At 52.1% G+C, this 17,258-nt stretch overlaps 7 protein-coding genes across 7 annotated transcripts; 3 read left to right on the top strand and 4 right to left on the bottom strand.

Moving 5' to 3' along the window:
• Positions 1-306: 306 nt before the first annotated feature.
• Positions 307-2,112, bottom strand: BO82DRAFT_391758 (putative translation elongation factor eEF-1 subunit gamma). Its single transcript, XM_025638587.1, has 3 exons — positions 2,028-2,112; positions 1,756-1,957; positions 307-1,551 (listed from the first exon to the last, which is right to left on the bottom strand). The coding sequence occupies exons 1-3, from the start codon at positions 2,055-2,057 to the stop codon at positions 533-535; spliced, it is 1,251 nt and encodes a 416-aa protein (XP_025492551.1). The 5' UTR covers positions 2,058-2,112; the 3' UTR covers positions 307-532.
• A 148-nt stretch (positions 2,113-2,260) lies between these two features.
• Positions 2,261-3,769, top strand: BO82DRAFT_309072 (mitochondrial 37S ribosomal protein uS9m). Its single transcript, XM_025632339.1, has 2 exons — positions 2,261-3,234; positions 3,291-3,769. The coding sequence occupies exons 1-2, from the start codon at positions 2,364-2,366 to the stop codon at positions 3,380-3,382; spliced, it is 963 nt and encodes a 320-aa protein (XP_025492550.1). The 5' UTR covers positions 2,261-2,363; the 3' UTR covers positions 3,383-3,769.
• Positions 3,770-8,437: 4,668 nt separating this feature from the next.
• BO82DRAFT_374170 (uncharacterized protein) lies at positions 8,438-10,439 on the top strand (the record flags this gene model as incomplete). Its single annotated transcript, XM_025637404.1, has 4 exons — positions 8,438-8,527; positions 8,709-9,792; positions 10,028-10,294; positions 10,360-10,439. The coding sequence occupies 4 exons, from the start codon at positions 8,438-8,440 to the stop codon at positions 10,437-10,439; spliced, it is 1,521 nt and encodes a 506-aa protein (XP_025492549.1).
• A 582-nt stretch (positions 10,440-11,021) lies between these two features.
• On the bottom strand, positions 11,022-11,960 carry BO82DRAFT_66243 (uncharacterized protein). The gene has a single exon (XM_025641446.1). The coding sequence runs from the start codon at positions 11,860-11,862 to the stop codon at positions 11,215-11,217; it is 648 nt and encodes a 215-aa protein (XP_025492548.1). The 5' UTR covers positions 11,863-11,960; the 3' UTR covers positions 11,022-11,214.
• A 165-nt stretch (positions 11,961-12,125) lies between these two features.
• Positions 12,126-12,638, bottom strand: BO82DRAFT_353897 (uncharacterized protein). The gene has a single exon (XM_025635080.1). The coding sequence runs from the start codon at positions 12,597-12,599 to the stop codon at positions 12,132-12,134; it is 468 nt and encodes a 155-aa protein (XP_025492547.1). The 5' UTR covers positions 12,600-12,638; the 3' UTR covers positions 12,126-12,131.
• A 625-nt stretch (positions 12,639-13,263) lies between these two features.
• On the top strand, positions 13,264-14,879 carry BO82DRAFT_353896 (uncharacterized protein). The gene is made up of 2 exons (XM_025635079.1): positions 13,264-13,295; positions 13,376-14,879. The coding sequence occupies exon 2, from the start codon at positions 13,440-13,442 to the stop codon at positions 14,835-14,837; it is 1,398 nt and encodes a 465-aa protein (XP_025492546.1). The 5' UTR covers positions 13,264-13,295; positions 13,376-13,439; the 3' UTR covers positions 14,838-14,879.
• Positions 14,880-15,778: 899 nt separating this feature from the next.
• cnaB (calcineurin regulatory subunit B) lies at positions 15,779-17,095 on the bottom strand. The gene is made up of 5 exons (XM_025641445.1): positions 16,890-17,095; positions 16,784-16,836; positions 16,643-16,716; positions 16,172-16,506; positions 15,779-16,088 (listed from the first exon to the last, which is right to left on the bottom strand). The coding sequence occupies exons 1-5, from the start codon at positions 16,996-16,998 to the stop codon at positions 16,078-16,080; spliced, it is 582 nt and encodes a 193-aa protein (XP_025492545.1). The 5' UTR covers positions 16,999-17,095; the 3' UTR covers positions 15,779-16,077.
• Between the last annotated feature and the right edge of the window lie 163 nt (positions 17,096-17,258).

The following is a 17,258-nucleotide window of genomic DNA, read 5'->3' as shown; positions in this document are numbered from 1 at the left end:
AACTGGTGAACTGCTCATGGGAGAGAAGGGAAGTCCCACCCAATGGAGAGACCTAGTCTGCATCGTTTGATACGATAGCATCTTGACAGATGGAAAAGAACATGCAAAAGAACAACAGAGCTGAAGTTCATTGTTTTGAGTCTTATCAGACTACTGTACTGCTATCATTCATGTGAAGATCATGAGCATGGTATGACGCATGACAAAGTGGGTAAAAAAGCTTTTATGAGGTGAGTGAAGATTGAAACACAACCAATACCATCAGGGGGAATGTCGGAGAAACAGTTGGGAGGTTTAGGGCGCCGGGAAAAAGTGGGTCACAGAGGGACGGCAGACTTGGTGTCCGGGCCTCACACTTTCGGCCAGATACCTTGAGCGGATGCGAAGGAGGATGGAGCATGGGAATATTATGTTTTGTGTTCATCTACAAGGCTCACTCATTGCCAGGAGAATAAAGGAAAAGGGGATATCATCATCATCAATGAGTCGGCACTAGGGCACAGCTACGACAACCCGAAGTGGGTGCACTAGCTTATTTGAAGACGTGGCCGTCAACGCAAGGGTACTCCTTGCCGTTGACGACGACGGGGACATCCCAGGCCCACATGTCATCAACGAGCTTGCGGTCAGCCTCGTTGGTGTGGTCGAGCTTGACGAAGTCGTAGCTCTCCCAGTCGGGGGCGACCTCGAAAGCGGGCTTGAAGTCCTGGCCACGGACAAGGAAGACACCGCGGATGACGCAGTCGTAGTTAGCACCGTAGACCTGCTGGGAACCGAAGAGGTACTTGCGGGAAGCCTCAAGACGGTTGTGGAAACCACCAATCAGGTTGTTGGCCATGAAGGTAAGCTTGAGCTCGCTGTCGTACTTGTAGTTGACGGACCACAGAGAGAACTCCTCGGGCTTGTAGTTAGCCCAGAACCAAGGCAGAGCAACGGGACGGGTGTCCTCGTTGGAGTAGGTGCGCTTCAGCTCGTCAAGGACGAACTCGGGGCGACCAAGAGCCTCGAGAGGGTGCTTGGCCTTCTTCTCCTCAGCGGGCTTCTCCTCAGCGGGAGCAGCGGCAGCGGGGGCAGGAGCAGCCTTGGGCTTCTCCTCCTTCTTGGGGGGAGTGTACTTGATGGCCTCCTCGACGAAGACGGGGTTCTCAACAACAGCCTTGAAGGCGGGCTGGCTGATGATGGTGTTGTACCAACGGACGAAGGGAACGTGCTCGTCACGGAACTTCTTGTCCAAGACGGTGGAGAAGAGACGGGTGCAGAGAGCGGCGACGAAGAAATCAGCCAGGGAGATACGCTCACCAACCAGGTAGGTGTTAGCAGTGAGGTAAGTGTTGAGAACGCCAGCGTTCTTCAGAGCGAGCTTGGAAGCATCCTCGACGTTCTTCTTGTTGTAGGGGTCGAGGCCGAGAAGGGGGCGGAACCAGCCAGCGAAGCGGGGCATAAGCTCAGCGTTGGCGAAGGACAACCAACGGAGGATGGAAGCATAGTCCTGCTTGGTCTTACCCAAGAGGGTGGTCTTCTCGTTCTGGGAAGTCACTTGAAGCAGGTTAGCTTGAAACGCTTCAAGAAAAGTGAAATGACAAATAGACATTCAACCCATAGAGGGGTAACAAATGATCAGAGTTAAACGTTATCAACACAGTTTGTTTTTTTACCGTTCTGACAGGGATAACTAATATATGAATCTCATCATATCGAAAAGGGGGGTGAAGAGCGTGCACATAGAAACAAAAAAAAAAGGTCGTCAAAACGTACCATAGACAGCAATGGCAATGACCTCGGAAAGAGTGTAACCGTTGGCACCCTCGAAAGCGGGGATCTTGCCGAGGGGCTGGATGCGACGGTACTCATCAGACTGGTTGAAAGCAGCAGCAGAGTTAGGCTCGGTCTTGACAAGCTCCAGCTCGACGTCGTTAGCCTTAGCGGCAACGAGGACGGCGATAGTGCGAGCGTTCTCCTATTTATCATCGTGTTAGCGAGTTGCGCCTGAAACAATGTGGAAAGGAAAGATGCTGGAGGGAACATACAAGAGAACCGTAGAGCTTTCCGAAGGCCATTGTGAAGGATGTGTGGGATGAGAAAGAGAAAAGGAGAGAGAGGGGGGAAGAGGAGGAAAAAAAGAATGAGGGGAAGAAGAAAATGGATGGTGACATTTGTGCGAATCAAAGAGCATCGGGACCGGAGGAATGGTTCCTGCGTCCACGTGACCTCCAATCTGGAAAAACCTCAGGAAATGGCCCCAACACCGCCAAAAGCGATTGTTTCCGCCCGCTCCGTGTGTCGCTCTCCGAGAATCTATCTCCCGGCAGGCGTCGAACACCTCTTTTTCCTCCAGGCCTCCGTCACCCGTTCTCGCCCGCATAATGGCCTGGCAGAATCCCAATGGTCTCGTGCAGGCCATGCACTCCATCCGTCAAGCAGCTCCTCTCCGGCCTGTTCTCCAGCAGTCCGTGATCTCCAGATCGCCCATGTGGTCGACCTCGACGACGACCCGACTCTCCAAGAACTTCAGTGGCAAGCGAACATACGCGACTGAAGAATTGCTAACATCCCACACGGCCGCTCCTCCTATAGACTTCAACGATCCCCGCTTCAGACCTGCTCGGCTTGTGCCCGCGTCTCCGTCCTACTTCTCCGGCAACCCCAAGTTTATCGACCACTTGTTGGTTCTGGAAGACATTCTCGCCGCAAACGCCGATCTGCCAACCGTGGAGACCAGCCAGGCGCCTCGGATGGCGTGGCTCAAACTACCGCAGCTTCGTGATTTTGTCGGGGAGCAAGTGCCGACCAAGAAGTACAAGGGCCTGATCAAAATCCTGCAGCGTCTGAACCGAATCGATCCCAAGCTCATGCCGGAAAATGTTGGGGAGACGATAAAGCAGTTTGTTCGTCCGGGTAATCCGTATGCGAACAAGCCTGCGCCGGCTACGGTGGATGAGATGGGTCGTGCTCGCGGCCGGGGCAAGCGCAAGTCTTCCTCGGCAGTGGCTTATCTGGTTGAGGGTGATGGCGAGGTGAGAGTGAATGGAAAGACATTGGTCGAGGCCTTCCCTCGAGTACATGATCGCGAGAGTGCCACCTGGGCCCTCCGAAGTACATCGCGACTAGACAAGTATAATGTGTGGGCTCAAGTCCAGGGCGGAGGAACTACTGGGCAGGCAGAAGCCATCACGCTGGCTGTTGCACGAGCGCTGCTGGTTCACGAACCCGCTCTGAAGCCTGTGCTCCGCAAGGGTACGTATCCCTGCCGCCTACCACAACCATTCTTTACTGACCAATTGATCTTGCAGCCGGTGTCATCACGGTCGACGCCCGTCGTGTGGAGAGAAAGAAGCCCGGCCACGTCAAGGCGCGCAAGATGCCCACCTGGGTCAAGAGATGAAAGCGTGGTCGAGATCGGTCTCTTCCCGCGTGGGGGGCCTGGATCTTCTCTTTGTACTTCTACTTCCTTGCTGTATTATTCGATTTGGCCTTGTGATTTTTTCTCAACGAAAGTATATCCTGTATTGCAAGCATACCCACCAGGTGTCACGGAAGTCGTTTCAGGACACGACACGGCATGTCTTCGGCGACCGGCATGTAACTATTGGCGTAAAAGCAATAGACCGAATTTGGTACAAACCTCGGTGTTACAGGAGCAGAAAGACGAGCTTGGGATTGGATCAGGCAGACATGCGCCATTGACTAAGATCACTGCCGGCGATCAAGTGTTTGTCCCACTCTGCGCCAAATCGAATCGAATCCCCTAACAGGAAGATTGCATTCGGCCGTAGGCTAAGATCGCCAGACACAGAGTTCGGAGAAGTCAAATCCTTAGCTGAAGAAGCAACCGATTCACAACTAAGCATACTGTGGTCTAGGAAGTGAGACAGTAAATTGTTCTGAGACAACCGGCAAGTTGCAAAACAGCCACGTCTCTCATCGTGCTTCGCAAGTGTATTTATTGCGTTTCGACCATCCCATTCGGCCTGACGTCAGCCAGGGTTCTGTGGCACCATGAACTCGAACGGACGGTGCAGTATTCCTTGCCGAATAGAAATCGATCAGTCGGCGATCAGTCGGTGACTTTTGAAAAGAACAGGTTCCTGGATGCAGTGGATGGTTCTTCTCCGATAGCTTCAACATCATACCGACCTGCGTTCGCCGAACAACGCGATACTCACCTCACCCACTTGATTCATGCGATGCGTCCACGAGACTCGTAGTGGCCAAAGACAATGAGACAAGATTTGGAGACAACACATCTGATGCGAACCGTCATCAGGCATCGGCTCCATTGGGAATCCCCGCCCACCTGCTGCAGGTAAAGGCCTCGACAGCCAAATCAGAACATTCTTGCCTGCTCTGACACCCACGTCGCCCCGACCACTGTCATCGCACGGCTCGGAATGGCAACTATTGGAGGCTAGATGAGAGACAGAGTGGTCATCCTGGTGTGGCCGAAGAGCCTGCCAAGGCTCTCATCAGGCCAATTGGAGATGGTGAAGAGAGAAAATTGACAGGTAGGAAAGGGTAGTGAGTATGAACACGGCGCAGTGCAAATCAATGGGGTCAAATGAGGTGGAGATGGGAAGAGAGAATCACGATTAACTGATGTAGGTGAAGAGAAAGGATAGGATGGAGTAGAGGAGTAGATGGCGGCAGTGAGTTTGTAGTGGGTGGTGTTTGTAGGCTGACTGGAAAGGGGAAGGAGGTTGCCTTCAGCTGGTTCTCTTCAAGAATACTTACTCTGTAGGTACTTCAGGGGTACTTCAGGGGTACTTCAGAGGTATCTTCTCCTTGTCCCTTCTTGACAAGTCCTCAGGAAGTCCTCAGGAAGTACAGTACTATATTGTACTGTACTTGGTACATCTAGAGGTGCTCCTCTGAATGCAGCATGCAGCATGCTGAATGACAGGACGCTCAGATCCACAATCGGCACAAGCACCGGCTGTCTGGGCCGGCACGAGGCCTGTCTGTCTGTCTATCTGTCTGTCACTTTTGTTAATCGAACGTGACGAGGAAGAAGGAGGGGTGAGGCTTTCTCCGCCTCACTTCTCCATCTTTTCTCTTCTCTCAACCTTCTGCCTCTTCCCCTCTCTCACATACGCATACCCGGGGATCATCCAATCCCTCCCTCATCTCGACAATTTGGAATTTCGTCATCGCGGACTGTTTCTTCCGGCCCCGAATTTGGTACTCTCTGTCTAGCCCTAATAAAAGCCGTCTCTCATTAGGTGATCGTCACGTCATATTACTACGAATATAGTTACCCCGTACCTTACCCATTGAACCCATCGAATTCATCGAGGACAACCCCTGACGAGACTCCGTCCTTCGGATGATAAGTCCCCGGAGTGCAAACGATGCAACTCCGAAGGAATGAATTGAGCGAAGACAAGAAAGAAAGAAAGCAAGCAAGCAAGAAAGAACGAGCAAGAAGAAAAAAGCAAGAAAGGACCGAGCGGGCTCCACCTACGAGCACCTCCGAGAAGGCTGCTTTAGCTTCAAGTTGTCTCGATGGGCGCGATGCCGATCCCCCTGGCTACCAATAAGCATCACCTCCATTGGCTGCTTCTTTAGTGCACAACCTCAGCTTTCCAGCACGCTGGAAGGTGTGCGACTCGGCGGCTTAGCCAAGCACTACAAGTGCCGTACTCCGTACGCTAACTTAACTACTACAGTAACTACTAACTTACAATTCGGTACGGTACATAAACCTACCCAGTAGTTAGGGCAGGTACAGTACAGTAGTACTACTAGATACATTAATGACCCCATCAATTTAGGACTTCTTGGTGATTGGTAGTCTCAGTCGTCAAACTTGGGAGTTGCGGCTAATCTAAGTCGTCATGGATTGTTGCAGACATTACAAACCAACTCTGACACCTCGAAAATTCCCAATGACCCAAGATCTTGGGTTGGATCAGATCGCCTGTTGCGCATGGTCCTCACCTCTCTGTTCATTTGGGATCATCCTCCGGCCATCAGCTCGATCCTTCGACCCTCTGTGGTCAACCCGGGCAGCAGCCGATCCACCTCCCAGCTCCCCGGTATCCTTGCGTCCCAGAAAGCGGTTCTTCCCGTGGTTCTCGTACACTATACCTTTCCTTGTACTATGTAAGTCTGACTGACGGTCCATCCCAAGTGATTTTCATGAGATCGGACCCCGGATCTCTTGCCTCACTCATTCTTCATTCAATGTGGCCCGGCGTGTCTCGCCTTATTCCTTCGGTATCTACTCCTTCCGTTCGATCGGGATTTACCACAACCTTGGTTGGCTCTTTGACACTCCAACCACCGCCTCACGGAGTCACGGACGGACATTGGAGCCTGGTGGATGGTTCCTGGAATGGTGTGGTGCATGGACCCAGGACGATCACCGAAATAGCGTTTCGGGAGGGCTTAACTCTAAGGCCCTCGGGGAAGTCGGCTCAGGGCAGCGGGAAAAGAGTCAGAAGTGCAACAATTTGGAATGATTGATGGATGGGGCTCAGCTAAAAACAATTCTAGTGATTAGACTAGTCCCAGCGACAGTCTTCATTGGGCCTGCTAGCGACTCTGGGTGTCTGGATCCGGGCGATTAACCTTATCGGATTCTTGGAGAAAGTGCCATGATGGCTGCTGCTGCTGCTGCTGCTGCTGCACCTGCAAGATCGAGGAAATTTCTAGGCATTGTTAGTACCGGACAAAGTACTTTTTTTTTTTCTTTCGTTCCCTTTTGGATCATTTGTTATTATTTCCCACTCAGAAGTCCCGAATAGCCCCGCCTCGTGTCTGAATTATCCCCGTCACGATCCCTTTGGGCTGGCAGGGAGTCCACGAATCACACGGCGCCTGGCCCTTTTTTTAATCGGCTCCATTATTGTTCCTCCCTGTTCCCATGTCATAAAATCTGATGGATCGGAATCAGCTACCCCTCTTGGGCGTCATCATATCCGCTCTGCTTGCCTCTGTCAGCCGCCTTCATGGTTCTGAAAGGCTGCAGTGCACGCCTTGGACTACCCAGAGTCCCGACGGATTGGTCGACAGAAGAAATGACTGATGATCAGCTGGTAGTCAGCCCCCCCCCCCAGTAGTGCATCTACCGAGACCATTGTATGAAACTGTATCTAGTGTGTACCGCTGACATGGGTTTGGGCTTCCTGGTGGAGCGAGGAAGTGGCTGAGGGTTTCAAGGGGGCTCGATCGATGTTCATCGTGGAGAGTAAATTGGGCTCCCAACAATAATCTATACGTGACTCTGGGTAGCACTCGTCATTCTAGTCAGTAGTTCTGAGGCGAGGTTCGAGAAGGAAATCGAACAACTCGCTCGATCGTTCTTTGCGCGCAAATCTAAATCTCATTCTTTCATGCAGTCGGTCATAATAATAAGCCAGAAAATACCTAGCAAAGGCTCTGGGGGAAAGAAATTGAGTGCAGGGAAATGAAATAAGGAAAAAAAGAAATTAGTAAAATCTGAACCTGAACAATCCCGGAAGGGTGAAATTTTGATTGACTGATTGAATGATTGCCTGCGTACTTGATTGATTGATGGATGGGATAGATGCTACTAGACAATAGGCTCTCTGCTCATCATTTCTTTTTCTTTCTTTCTGTCTTCCTCTGCCAATTCTCGTCCCCCCCTTCCGTTCAGTGGATTTTCCAGCTTTTCCTTCCTTTTCTTTTAGTGTCATTTGTTTTCTTCCTCGTTACTCGCGCTTCGTGGATCGGTGACGATATTCTTCTTCCCTCTCCCTTCCTTGAGGATCCCTTTTTTTTTTTCTCTTGGTTGATTTTTCCCTATTTTTTTTATCATTCTTTTTTTTTCAGTTTAGTTTTTTTTTCCCTTCTTCTTTTTCACTTCCCGATTCCGGCTTTTTCAATCTTCTTGGATAGTTCTCTCCGATCATCCTCTCCGCTCCCCACCGCAGGCGCAAGAGAAGCCCAAGCAGAAACCTGATACAGGCGCTCGCTTCGCCCGTTTCATTGTTCACAACATGCTGCTATCCTGAACCCGAACGACCTGAATCACTCGGCCCCCAGAGGACTTTTCGATAAGTCCCGGTGGATCAAGATTGACCTTGCTATGGGGCTGATTCACCGGCACCTCAGCTACTGGGAACTGTACTATAAGTAATCCGTGCATCCCAGTCCTCTACTTCCTCTACCGCTGGTCCTCCCCCACTCTACGGCCCCTCCATTTCAGTAGCTGGGATCCGAAGCAAGCAAGCAAAGCAAAGCACCTGAGATTGACTCCCAATATCTATCTATCTTCCTTTGGGCTGCAAACAAAGGGGACCCCTCAACTCCCTCCACTCAACTCCATTGGTTCTACTTCCACCTACCTCCTTCGAGTTATATTTCCCCTGCATCTTTCCACGCGGACCCTTCCTGCACTGTGGTTACTGCGGTCAAGACTTTCGTTCTTTTTCTCGGGTGCTCTTGCACTCTCGACCATCCATAAAAGTCCAGCCTTATGATAATATCACTGTCTGGCGGTGTGACTAAAGCATACATACTTTGCTTCCAACCAACCAGTCGGCGGAAGCTTTGTCTTCTCTCACAGGTGCGCAGGTGGTTTCCGAATAGTTTGCTGATTCTTATTGAACAGAACTGATTCGTGGATAGTCCCATCTAGATCGTGTGTGCTGGTTGTACCAGCGTCCCTGTGCGGAAGTGCAACCGTGGGATCTCCCCGCTGCGAATCTTGTTGGCTTGAATCTCAATTCTTTCCCAGCAAACCATAGCGATTACGCGCGCGATTGCAAGCGGCCGCGATTCTACTTCAAGCTAAGAGAATAAAAAAGAAAACCAAAGGTCGATCTCTCGCCAAGCTGGACTCTTACGCAAGCCCGCCCCTGTCCCCGTCAGCGCATTGGTCCTTCGACCTCGATCCAGTGCGTAAGGGGATGGATGGCGATATCCTGCGCATGAAGCAGCATGATGTAAATGCCCGCTTTGCAACCAGAGCCGGGATGTCCCGTCGTGGTGCAGTGGACCGGTTCAGACAGGCCGGGGCCCCATCAGCAGCACGTGGAGGTGATGCATCCTCGCACGCCACGGGGCGTCCCCGGATGTCCACCTACCTGGACTATGGATACACACAGAGTCCCTTTCAGGGCGGTCCGTTGCAGGGGAACGAGTTGCAACCATACCCCCCGACGTTGCGCGACCAGCAACAGCGCCAGCAGCACCCGTCAGTGCACCAGCCCTTAGCTCCCTACGACTCCGAGATGGTATACGACCTCAGTGGACAACAGGGCCCAACCCAAGCCACGTACGAGGTGGTGCCACCAACATACTCGGCACGGCAATCTGCAGCGATGGAAGCCCTGTCCAGCCAGTTTGGTGTTCCACAATATTTCCCTCCAAATGAACCGACAGGCACTGGGGTTCCAGCAGTAGGGCCGCCCTACTTGCCGTCGACAGTCCCGCTTTCCGCTTATAATCCGCCGCCGCCAGGGGGCATGGGACGCTCGAGCGTAACGCACTTTTATCAAGCCAATATGACCGGTTTGACCTCCATCGGTCCTGGCGAACGGCTGGAGCAGCAGCAGCAGCAGCAGCAGCAACCGTCCCCCCCGCCGCCGCCGCAACAACAACAACAACAACCGCAACAACCGCAACCACCACCATCGCAACAACCACAACAACAGCTCCAGCAGATCCCACGGACGGACTTCCAGTCAGCCAACGTGAGGGAAGTGTATGAACAATTTCAACACGCTGTGCAAGGAGCATTTGACAATACGCGCGCTGGCCGATTGGTGGAGGCCAGTCGATCACTCTTGGAAATCTCCGAATGGCTTGTGACTAATGCGCGGGAGCTCGGTATGTTTTCCTCTAGCGTCCAACCCAGTGGGTCTCGCCAGTCCAGACTCCACCTTACTCTCTCCTGGCCCTGTCCACGCCATGCATGTACTGCGTAAGTAATTATATTTACATTGAAGGCCAAAGGTACATGGTCGTCTGCTGCTGGCATCAGCCTAGCGAGAGGGTAGGGTAGTGCGGGGCGGCTAAGCAAGTGCGCTTACGGATTGTGAAACTGATGGTCATACATGTATAGGGGTCCTCCGAGATGAGCAGACATTCTACGCCGATCGACTACAACTCTGGAACGACTTCAACATCTGCTGGCTTGCGCTCTGTCAAAAACAAAAAGACATGGCGGAAGAACTGTTCCAGACAGGACGTCAGCCACCACAGACAACTCTGCTCAGCAATGAAGCCATGGACAGCCTGGGTAAAGAGCTGATCCAGCTATGCGATCGAATGGAACAGCATGGACTAGTCGATTATCAGCTTGGGATCTGGGAGGAAGAGATTCTCTCTGGTGAGTGTTTGCCAATCGCAGCATCAATCGGAGACAAGAGGTTAAATTAATGATCGATGCGGCAGTCCTAGGCCAATGTCTCGATATTGTGGAAGACCGGCTCGACTTTTTCCGTTCGCACGCAGTGACTGTAGCCTCACGGTGATCCACCAGGATGCTCAAATCTCCTGAATGTCGCGGGCATCCACTAGCGAGTAGCGACATTGATTGACCTGACACCTAAGACCGAGCTCGACTTAGGGCCCGCGTACTTTTGGAGAAGGCCCCTCTATAACAGGGACTAAATTGGTTAGTTCCTGCCGGAGCGACGCCGGGGCGACGAACTATTGATTGACAGTCTTACTGTCCTACTGCCCGGCTCTCATGTCCTTCACCCTTTACTTTCGACTTGCGGTCGGGCTCCATAAAATCTGGTCCCCGGGTAAGACCACCAATCTGATCCCTATTCCTTCGAGGTTGGTGGTTGACCGAGCCCCGCTGGCTCACTCTCAGAGGCTGCAGCCCACATTGATTTCTCGGAAATAATATCCTCATGCTTCCTTGTCAGGTACCAAGACCGATTGAATTCGACTATTGACAGTGGTCCATTCTGTGTCTAGGCTGACGGAGGGGTAAGAAAAAGCGCTGGTTTACATAACACGCGATTGCCAATCCACTTTTTTCGTTGTTCTGGCGTTCAGGGCTGAGATACCACAGTCACGCAGCACGGGTCACTTTTCTCTTATGAAGTCAATGTTTCAAATATAGGATGAACGAAAGGGGGACCAGGTGCATTCGAGGATGCAGCTATAGATATTATCCTCTCATACATTATTATACAGTACATATTTCCACATAGTCTCACCTCATACCTATTTTATGTGTTCTCCATCTCGGTAGCCAGTTGACCCCGGAAAGCTGTAGCTGAACCCTTCACTTCTTTAAGCAAGCTCCTGAGACAATATGCAGAGGGTTTCACCCCGACAGACAAACAACCTAATCGGAATAAGACAAGTATGTAGATTCATGACTATAATGCGATTGTGGCTGGGCGGCTCGCTTGTGCAGCCCGTATCACCGACCATCAGATCAGCGTATGTATATCTCCACCCAGTATGACCCAGCAAGTCAAGTATCGAAAGCCATTCGCAACCCCAAACCAGCCAAAAGAACCGATCCAAAGTCTGGCGTTCACTTTCCCCTTTCTTACCATGGCCAACTTTTGCCCCAACGATTCCCGTACTTTTGCACAGTACGATCCCTTCCGATCGAGGGAAGATGGTTGGTTGATCGAACGGCGTCGATAGAATAGATGTGGTGGTGTGAATATTCGCCATTGTGTTCTCGCCCTCCCTCTGTGTATCTTGTTCCTGTATCGAAACATGCACAGTAGTGTCAGAAGCTCGCCTCCGGCGCGGGACAATGATCATTGTTGCTGCGATCGAGTTGATTGACTTATGTACTGTACATGCAGTATAGTATGGACAATCCATGCGCAGGGGCTCGGTTTCCGATCTGGTCATATCCCCGCAGCCCCGTGACTCCTGATTGACGCCCTTCCAGCAAGGAAGGAAGCGCCACGCAAGCATCGAGTGAATCCCGATGGATTGGTGGTGGTGGTGGTGGTGGTGGTGGTGGTGGTGGTGGTGGTGTGGGGGAAAGGGAATCTGACAGCCATGATCTCGTCTAGATCGCCTCCCGTCCGAGCGTCATCCCGGTTCCTGGGACTATGATTTTCTTTTATTTCTCCCCCCTTTTTTTTTTTCTTTTGTTTTTTTTTCTTTTGTTTTTTTTTCTTTTGTTTTTTTGGGGGGGGGGGGGGGGGCATAAATTTCGTTCCATTGATTTGGTTTTTGTCTCAGCCCCCAGGAAGGATCTTAGAGTTGCAGTAGTGGCGACCACTAGGGTAGGTAGGGTGCTCGGAGGTACCTGGTTTGGGGATCGTGGGCGGAGTCACTCGTGGAATCACGGGTTGGGCGTGAGTCTGCCTGGACTCGTGGAGTGACAAAGTACGGTGCCTTGGTTTTTTTCTGAATTGGGTCAGTTGGTGGGTAGATCTTGCTGGTGGGTATGCTGGTGTTAATTGGGGTCTGGTGGTTTGGGCGTTGTATTTTTCCGTTGGATTAGAGGGAAGTTTGGATTGTCTATGATCATATTGGTGTACACAGTGCAGCAGACCAGGGAAGCTTGTGCCCGAAGGCTTTTTGTGTCTGCGGAGTTGGACGAGGCTACTGGGTTCAAGATTTTTAGGCTTCGAGGTATGGTAGCCAGGGAGGATGGTGTATTCATTTAGGGCATAGGAGATATGTGAGAATTGACGTCGCATGAGGCTGATGGTGACGTCTTTCAGGATGCTAGAGGAGGGAGATTGTCTAAATCTACTATGTATGCAGAGGGTATGGAATGGCATGTGAGAAGGACTACATCCAGATGGCACGTGACCAGGCGCTCTTCTCTGACAGCGGATCTTATCACTGAAATCACCGAAATCACTGAAATCACTGAAAAGCCGAGTGCTGCTCCTTCCATTCTCAGCGATTGCCCAGCCGCTAGGATGCAGCGGATCGCTCGGCTTCAGGGCCTTGTCCCGTATTTTCCAATCATACTATGCGCAGTGGCTTAATCGGCCCTCAAAGGCTCAGACCGACATGCGTACACGCCTCTCGGCCTCTGCCTGCATGTCTGATGTATTTCTTCCTTGTTCTCCGACAGCCTGGCTTGGCGCCAGCTGCCTGAGAGGACATTTCGTTTATGCTCACCCGCATTGACCTGGTGGTTGTTTGCTGGTCAACTACCACTGCCATAGAATCAGTCCGATGGCGCCTACTGCAATGGGAGAAAGCTCTTCTCGTTTAAACAAGTCCGGCAGGGTAAGGCTGAAACAGTGGGCCCCGAAAGTCAAATCGGGTTGCATAACATGCAGGTATGTCCCGTGGAAGATCGAGTGAGTGAAGTCGACTTAGATAGTGTCCACTGACCTCCTCAGGATACGACGCATCAAGTGTGACGAGACGAAACCGAGGTGAGAGAAAGATATATCCGGTTCGATCAAGTGAATCTCGCTGTTCCACTCCCGGTCTGACACCGCAAAAACAATGGTAGCTGCGCAAGATGTACGTCGACCGGAAGACACTGCGATGGCTACGACGATCTTGCTCCCAAGCCGATGATCAAGCCACCACACGTGGTGCAGATGCCATCGGCCTGGGACCAGGTCTCCGGCAACACGATCGAGATCGAGAACTTTGCTTTCTTCCGCTCAGTCACCACCACCGATCTAGCTGGCTTCTTCGACACGGGCTTCTGGACCGGCAAATCGCTCCAACTAGCGCACCAGTATCCAACCCTCTGGCATGCTATGACTGCGCTGGCATGTGTACACCACGACTTTGTGACTGATCGGACCCCGAGCACCGTCGCACGGGTAGGCGACACCCCGAACATGCGTTTCGCACTGGTGCAATTCAACAAGTCCATCCAATCACTTCGCAAGCTACTTTCGAGGCCGACGTTGACTCGTCTGGACAAAGTAGTGGCGCTCAGCACCTGTCTTTTATTCACCTGCATGGCGAGTCTCCAGGGCCGTCAATGGCAGGCCTTTGTGCATATCAACTCGGGTCTCAAGATGTTCCATCACTGGAACTTGGGAGTCCGGAATAGAGAACGAATAGACCATGATCGGGATGTCGATCTGTTACTGGTGGCCTTCACGCAACTCGACAGCCAAGCCCGCCCATACCTCCCCAACCAAAGGAACGATTTCCAGTGGACGGACAGCCGGATCATCCTGTCGTCCACCAAGGAGCCATTCCGATCCCTGCTGGACGCATATCTCTCCTTAGAAGTCCACTTCAACAGTCTGATGCGACTCATGATGAGCAAGGAATTCAGCAACCCCACCCGCGTTGCCGAGAACCTCGCCAAGAAGCAGAAATGCGTCGACGGCTTCAAGCAGTGGGACGCCCGGTTGAGCGGCTTTCTGTCCGCCGCCGCGGCTCCTTCCGAGACGGATGACCGGGCCCTCGACCTGCTCTACGTCCGTCGCATCTTCGCCCACGTGTTCTTGACCCTCGATTTCACCAAAGGCGAGCTGTGCCATGACGACTTCTTCGAAGAGTACAAGCGAATGCTCCATCTGGCCACGAAGCTGTTAGATGACTTGAATTCGAGCCCCCAGGCGAGAAAAGACACCTCGCATCCCAGCTTCTGTCTCTCAACCACCGTGGCTGAGCCATTGTTCCTCATCGCCACCCGCTGCCGGGAACCCACCGTCCGTCGCAATGCACTCCGCTTACTGCAGCAGTACCCGCGCCGCGAGGGGATCTGTGAGGGGATGGTCGCCGCGAAGATCGCCGAGACGATGATCGACATCGAGGAGAAGGGGTGTCATGGAGGACACGCGGACTCTTCGTGTACGACTGGACAGTGGGTGTGTGGGGTGCACCGCGTGGCGATCGTGAACTTTGTCCTTGTTGCGGAACGGCAGGTCAAGATTCAGATCCAGACCGTCGAGGATATGATGCTGGGAAGACCCGAGAGGGTCTTAGTTACCAGTTACTGGTGATTTTTTCTAGACTTGGGTACATAGATCGGATATGAATCGGACTTCGTCTTTCTAGCGATGGTCCAGCTCGAGCACGCAGGCTAGTTTGTAAAGTAGGGTGATGACGATCTCTACGTTGAATTCACTCTGGCAGTCTTCTTGTCTTGCCCGGTAGAGTGGATTGATACTCCAACCCAACCCTAAAGTGAAATCAGGACTTGCCACTCGCTGTATCTGGACACCCGGTTTCAGTCTAGTTGTATACCCCAAGTTGCTGGTCGACTTCGAGCGTCGAATGAGCCCGCAAAACCGTATCTCCACATGAGCGACATGCAGGTGAAAGTATCGTTAGCTTCAGCCAAACAATCCCTCGTGCTCCTCCGAGCAGTGGTCCTCCCACGCATCCTCGGAGTCACGTACCTCTCCCTCTCCGTGACCAGTAACTATCATTATTATTGGTTATCTTAGTGCGCAGCCCAGGTTGCTTCCGTTCAACGCCGACAAGGTGATTTAAGGTAAGTACCGTAGTCTTCAGCCCACGGGCAGTTCTCGTTCTCTGGATCAGCCAATGCACATGACCCCATACGAACTGCACCAAAAATCTCTGGTGATCAGAGACCCGCAGAGCGTGATTTAGTATAGCAAGACATCGTATAGGAAACATTTTCGCTAAAAGTAACGTATGTAATTAGTCGTTCCTATTTACACTCGCCCCTTTTCGCCCCTTCCTGCTCCGAATCCAGGGGGAGAGACACGAGGAAACAGAGTCCAATCCCCCCAAACCATTCATGCACTGCATCGTGATCAGAAGGACCGTGAAGGGAAGAGCTGGCGGAAAGTGGCGCGGAAAGGCAGTCCATGCAGACGAGGGCGGGGGTCGTCATCGCTATCATAATCATATCCATGCGAAACGGTGGGGGTTAGGAGGGAGAGTCGTTTGTCATTTCAGTTGAGGTTGGGGCAAAGCCGAGATGCAGGGCGGATTAAATGCCGCAAATCGCAGGAGATTGCATGAAGGTCAAGTTCCATGTCGAATCGCAAAGGGTAATATTTCGAGGAAGAATAACAGCGCAGAGACGGGAAAGGGAATCACAAATTGTCGTATCACACACACACAAACACACACACACACACACGCGCGCGCGCGCGTGTGCGCGGGCGGGCACAGAATACCCATAAGATTGAGATCAAACACCCACCCACCCTCTCGGCTTCCAAAGTCATGGGTATACACCACCTATCATCATCATCCAACCAACGACTAGATAGAATCTACACCACCCCGGCAAGTTAGCACCACCCAGACCGAGAGACAAAACGATCGACGAAGCCGACCAAAAAAGGGGGCAACATACTCAGCGTCATACTCAAACTGACATCCGTATTCTCCACCATTTCCGTGAACTCCTCGAAGCTGATCTTCCCATCGCCATCCTTGTCGGCCTCCATGATCGTCTTGTCGACGATCTGCTGCAGCTGCACATCCTTCAGGTTGTTGCCGACCATCATCTTCAGGACGATGAAGAGCTCGCCGTTGGAGATGTACCCGTCGCGGTCGATGTCGTACACCTTGAATGCAAATCGAAGCTTCTCCTCCTTGTTGCCCTTGGAGCTGAAGGCCGACAGGCCGGACACGAATTCTTGGAAGTCGACGTCGCCGCCGCCGTCCTCGTCGAAGATGGCGATCATTCTGTTTTTTTGGGGGGGTGTTAGCCTCTGTGATAGATCGCTGGGGTAGGTAGTGAGATGATAGTGGGGTAAGGCGGGGGTGTGGAATTGCATCGGGCATAGTAGGTCTAAGGAAAGAGAGGGAGAGGAGGAGGTACCTCGTGGCGAGTGGGTTGGATGAAACTTGAGGCAAAGAAAGGAATTCATCGCGATCAATAGTACCAGAACTGTCCTGTTGAATGACGCAGAGTTGTGTCAGAATAGAGTCACATGTAAGAAGCTGCACGATCACGACAAACCTTATCCAGCTTCATGAAGCGCTTGCGGAGACGGTCAACTTCTTCGCGATCGACTACACATCATTAGTTTCACACGACGACCGTTAGTTCGAAAGTCTTGACCAACAGTTGGAGGCAGAAACTATGTTGTCGAGAAGCTGAGAGGTGCCGACCGAGCCCCTGCGGCGGCGCGCATCGTACAGGGCGGCATTGTTGGGCTCACTGGAATGGTCCATGGTGTGGGCTTTTGTTTTGAGCGGAATGTAAAGGGGAGGAGGATAGGGGGGAGTGCGGAAGAAAGGGTGTTAATAAAATTTCTCGTCTATTCACTGCGATTCAAACCAGGAACCACAACGAGTGAAAGAATCGAGGCAACAATGACAGCTGGGGAACCAGAACTAGATTACTCCAACAAGTAGATGAACGCCGAATGCGGGAGGGCGAGAGGGAGAACAGAGGAGACTCCACCGGCAGGCGATACAGACCAAAACGGCAC

Source organism: Aspergillus uvarum (genome assembly GCF_003184745.1).
Source record: "Aspergillus uvarum CBS 121591 unplaced genomic scaffold BO82scaffold_23, whole genome shotgun sequence".
NCBI lineage: Eukaryota > Fungi > Ascomycota > Eurotiomycetes > Eurotiales > Aspergillaceae > Aspergillus > Aspergillus uvarum.
This window is presented reverse-complemented; position numbering and strand designations above follow the sequence as displayed.

Bases quoted from the DNA above. Each gene is read 5' to 3' on its own strand.
- BO82DRAFT_391758 (XM_025638587.1), bottom strand. From the start codon at position 2,057: ATGGCCTTCGGAAAGCTCTACGGTTCTCTT. The intron at 1,958-2,027 runs GTATGTTCCCTC...GATGATAAATAG, and splicing joins GAAAGCTCTACGGTTCTCTT to GAGAACGCTCGCACTATCGC. The intron at 1,552-1,755 runs GTACGTTTTGAC...AAGCGTTTCAAG, and splicing joins CATTGCCATTGCTGTCTATG to CTAACCTGCTTCAAGTGACT.
- BO82DRAFT_353897 (XM_025635080.1), bottom strand. From the start codon at position 12,599: ATGCGACGTCAATTCTCACATATCTCCTATGCCCTAAATGAATACACC.
- BO82DRAFT_66243 (XM_025641446.1), bottom strand. From the start codon at position 11,862: ATGCTTGCGTGGCGCTTCCTTCCTTGCTGGAAGGGCGTCAATCAGGAG.
- BO82DRAFT_309072 (XM_025632339.1), top strand. From the start codon at position 2,364: ATGGCCTGGCAGAATCCCAATGGTCTCGTGCAGGCCATGCACTCCATC. The intron at 3,235-3,290 runs GTACGTATCCCT...TTGATCTTGCAG, and splicing joins GAAGCCTGTGCTCCGCAAGG to CCGGTGTCATCACGGTCGAC.
- BO82DRAFT_353896 (XM_025635079.1), top strand. From the start codon at position 13,440: ATGATCAAGCCACCACACGTGGTGCAGATGCCATCGGCCTGGGACCAG.
- cnaB (XM_025641445.1), bottom strand. From the start codon at position 16,998: ATGGACCATTCCAGTGAGCCCAACAATGCCGCCCTGTACGATGCGCGC. The intron at 16,837-16,889 runs GTTGGTCAAGAC...AATGATGTGTAG, and splicing joins CATAGTTTCTGCCTCCAACT to TCGATCGCGAAGAAGTTGAC. The intron at 16,507-16,642 runs GTACCTCCTCCT...CCAAAAAAACAG, and splicing joins TCCAACCCACTCGCCACGAG to AATGATCGCCATCTTCGACG.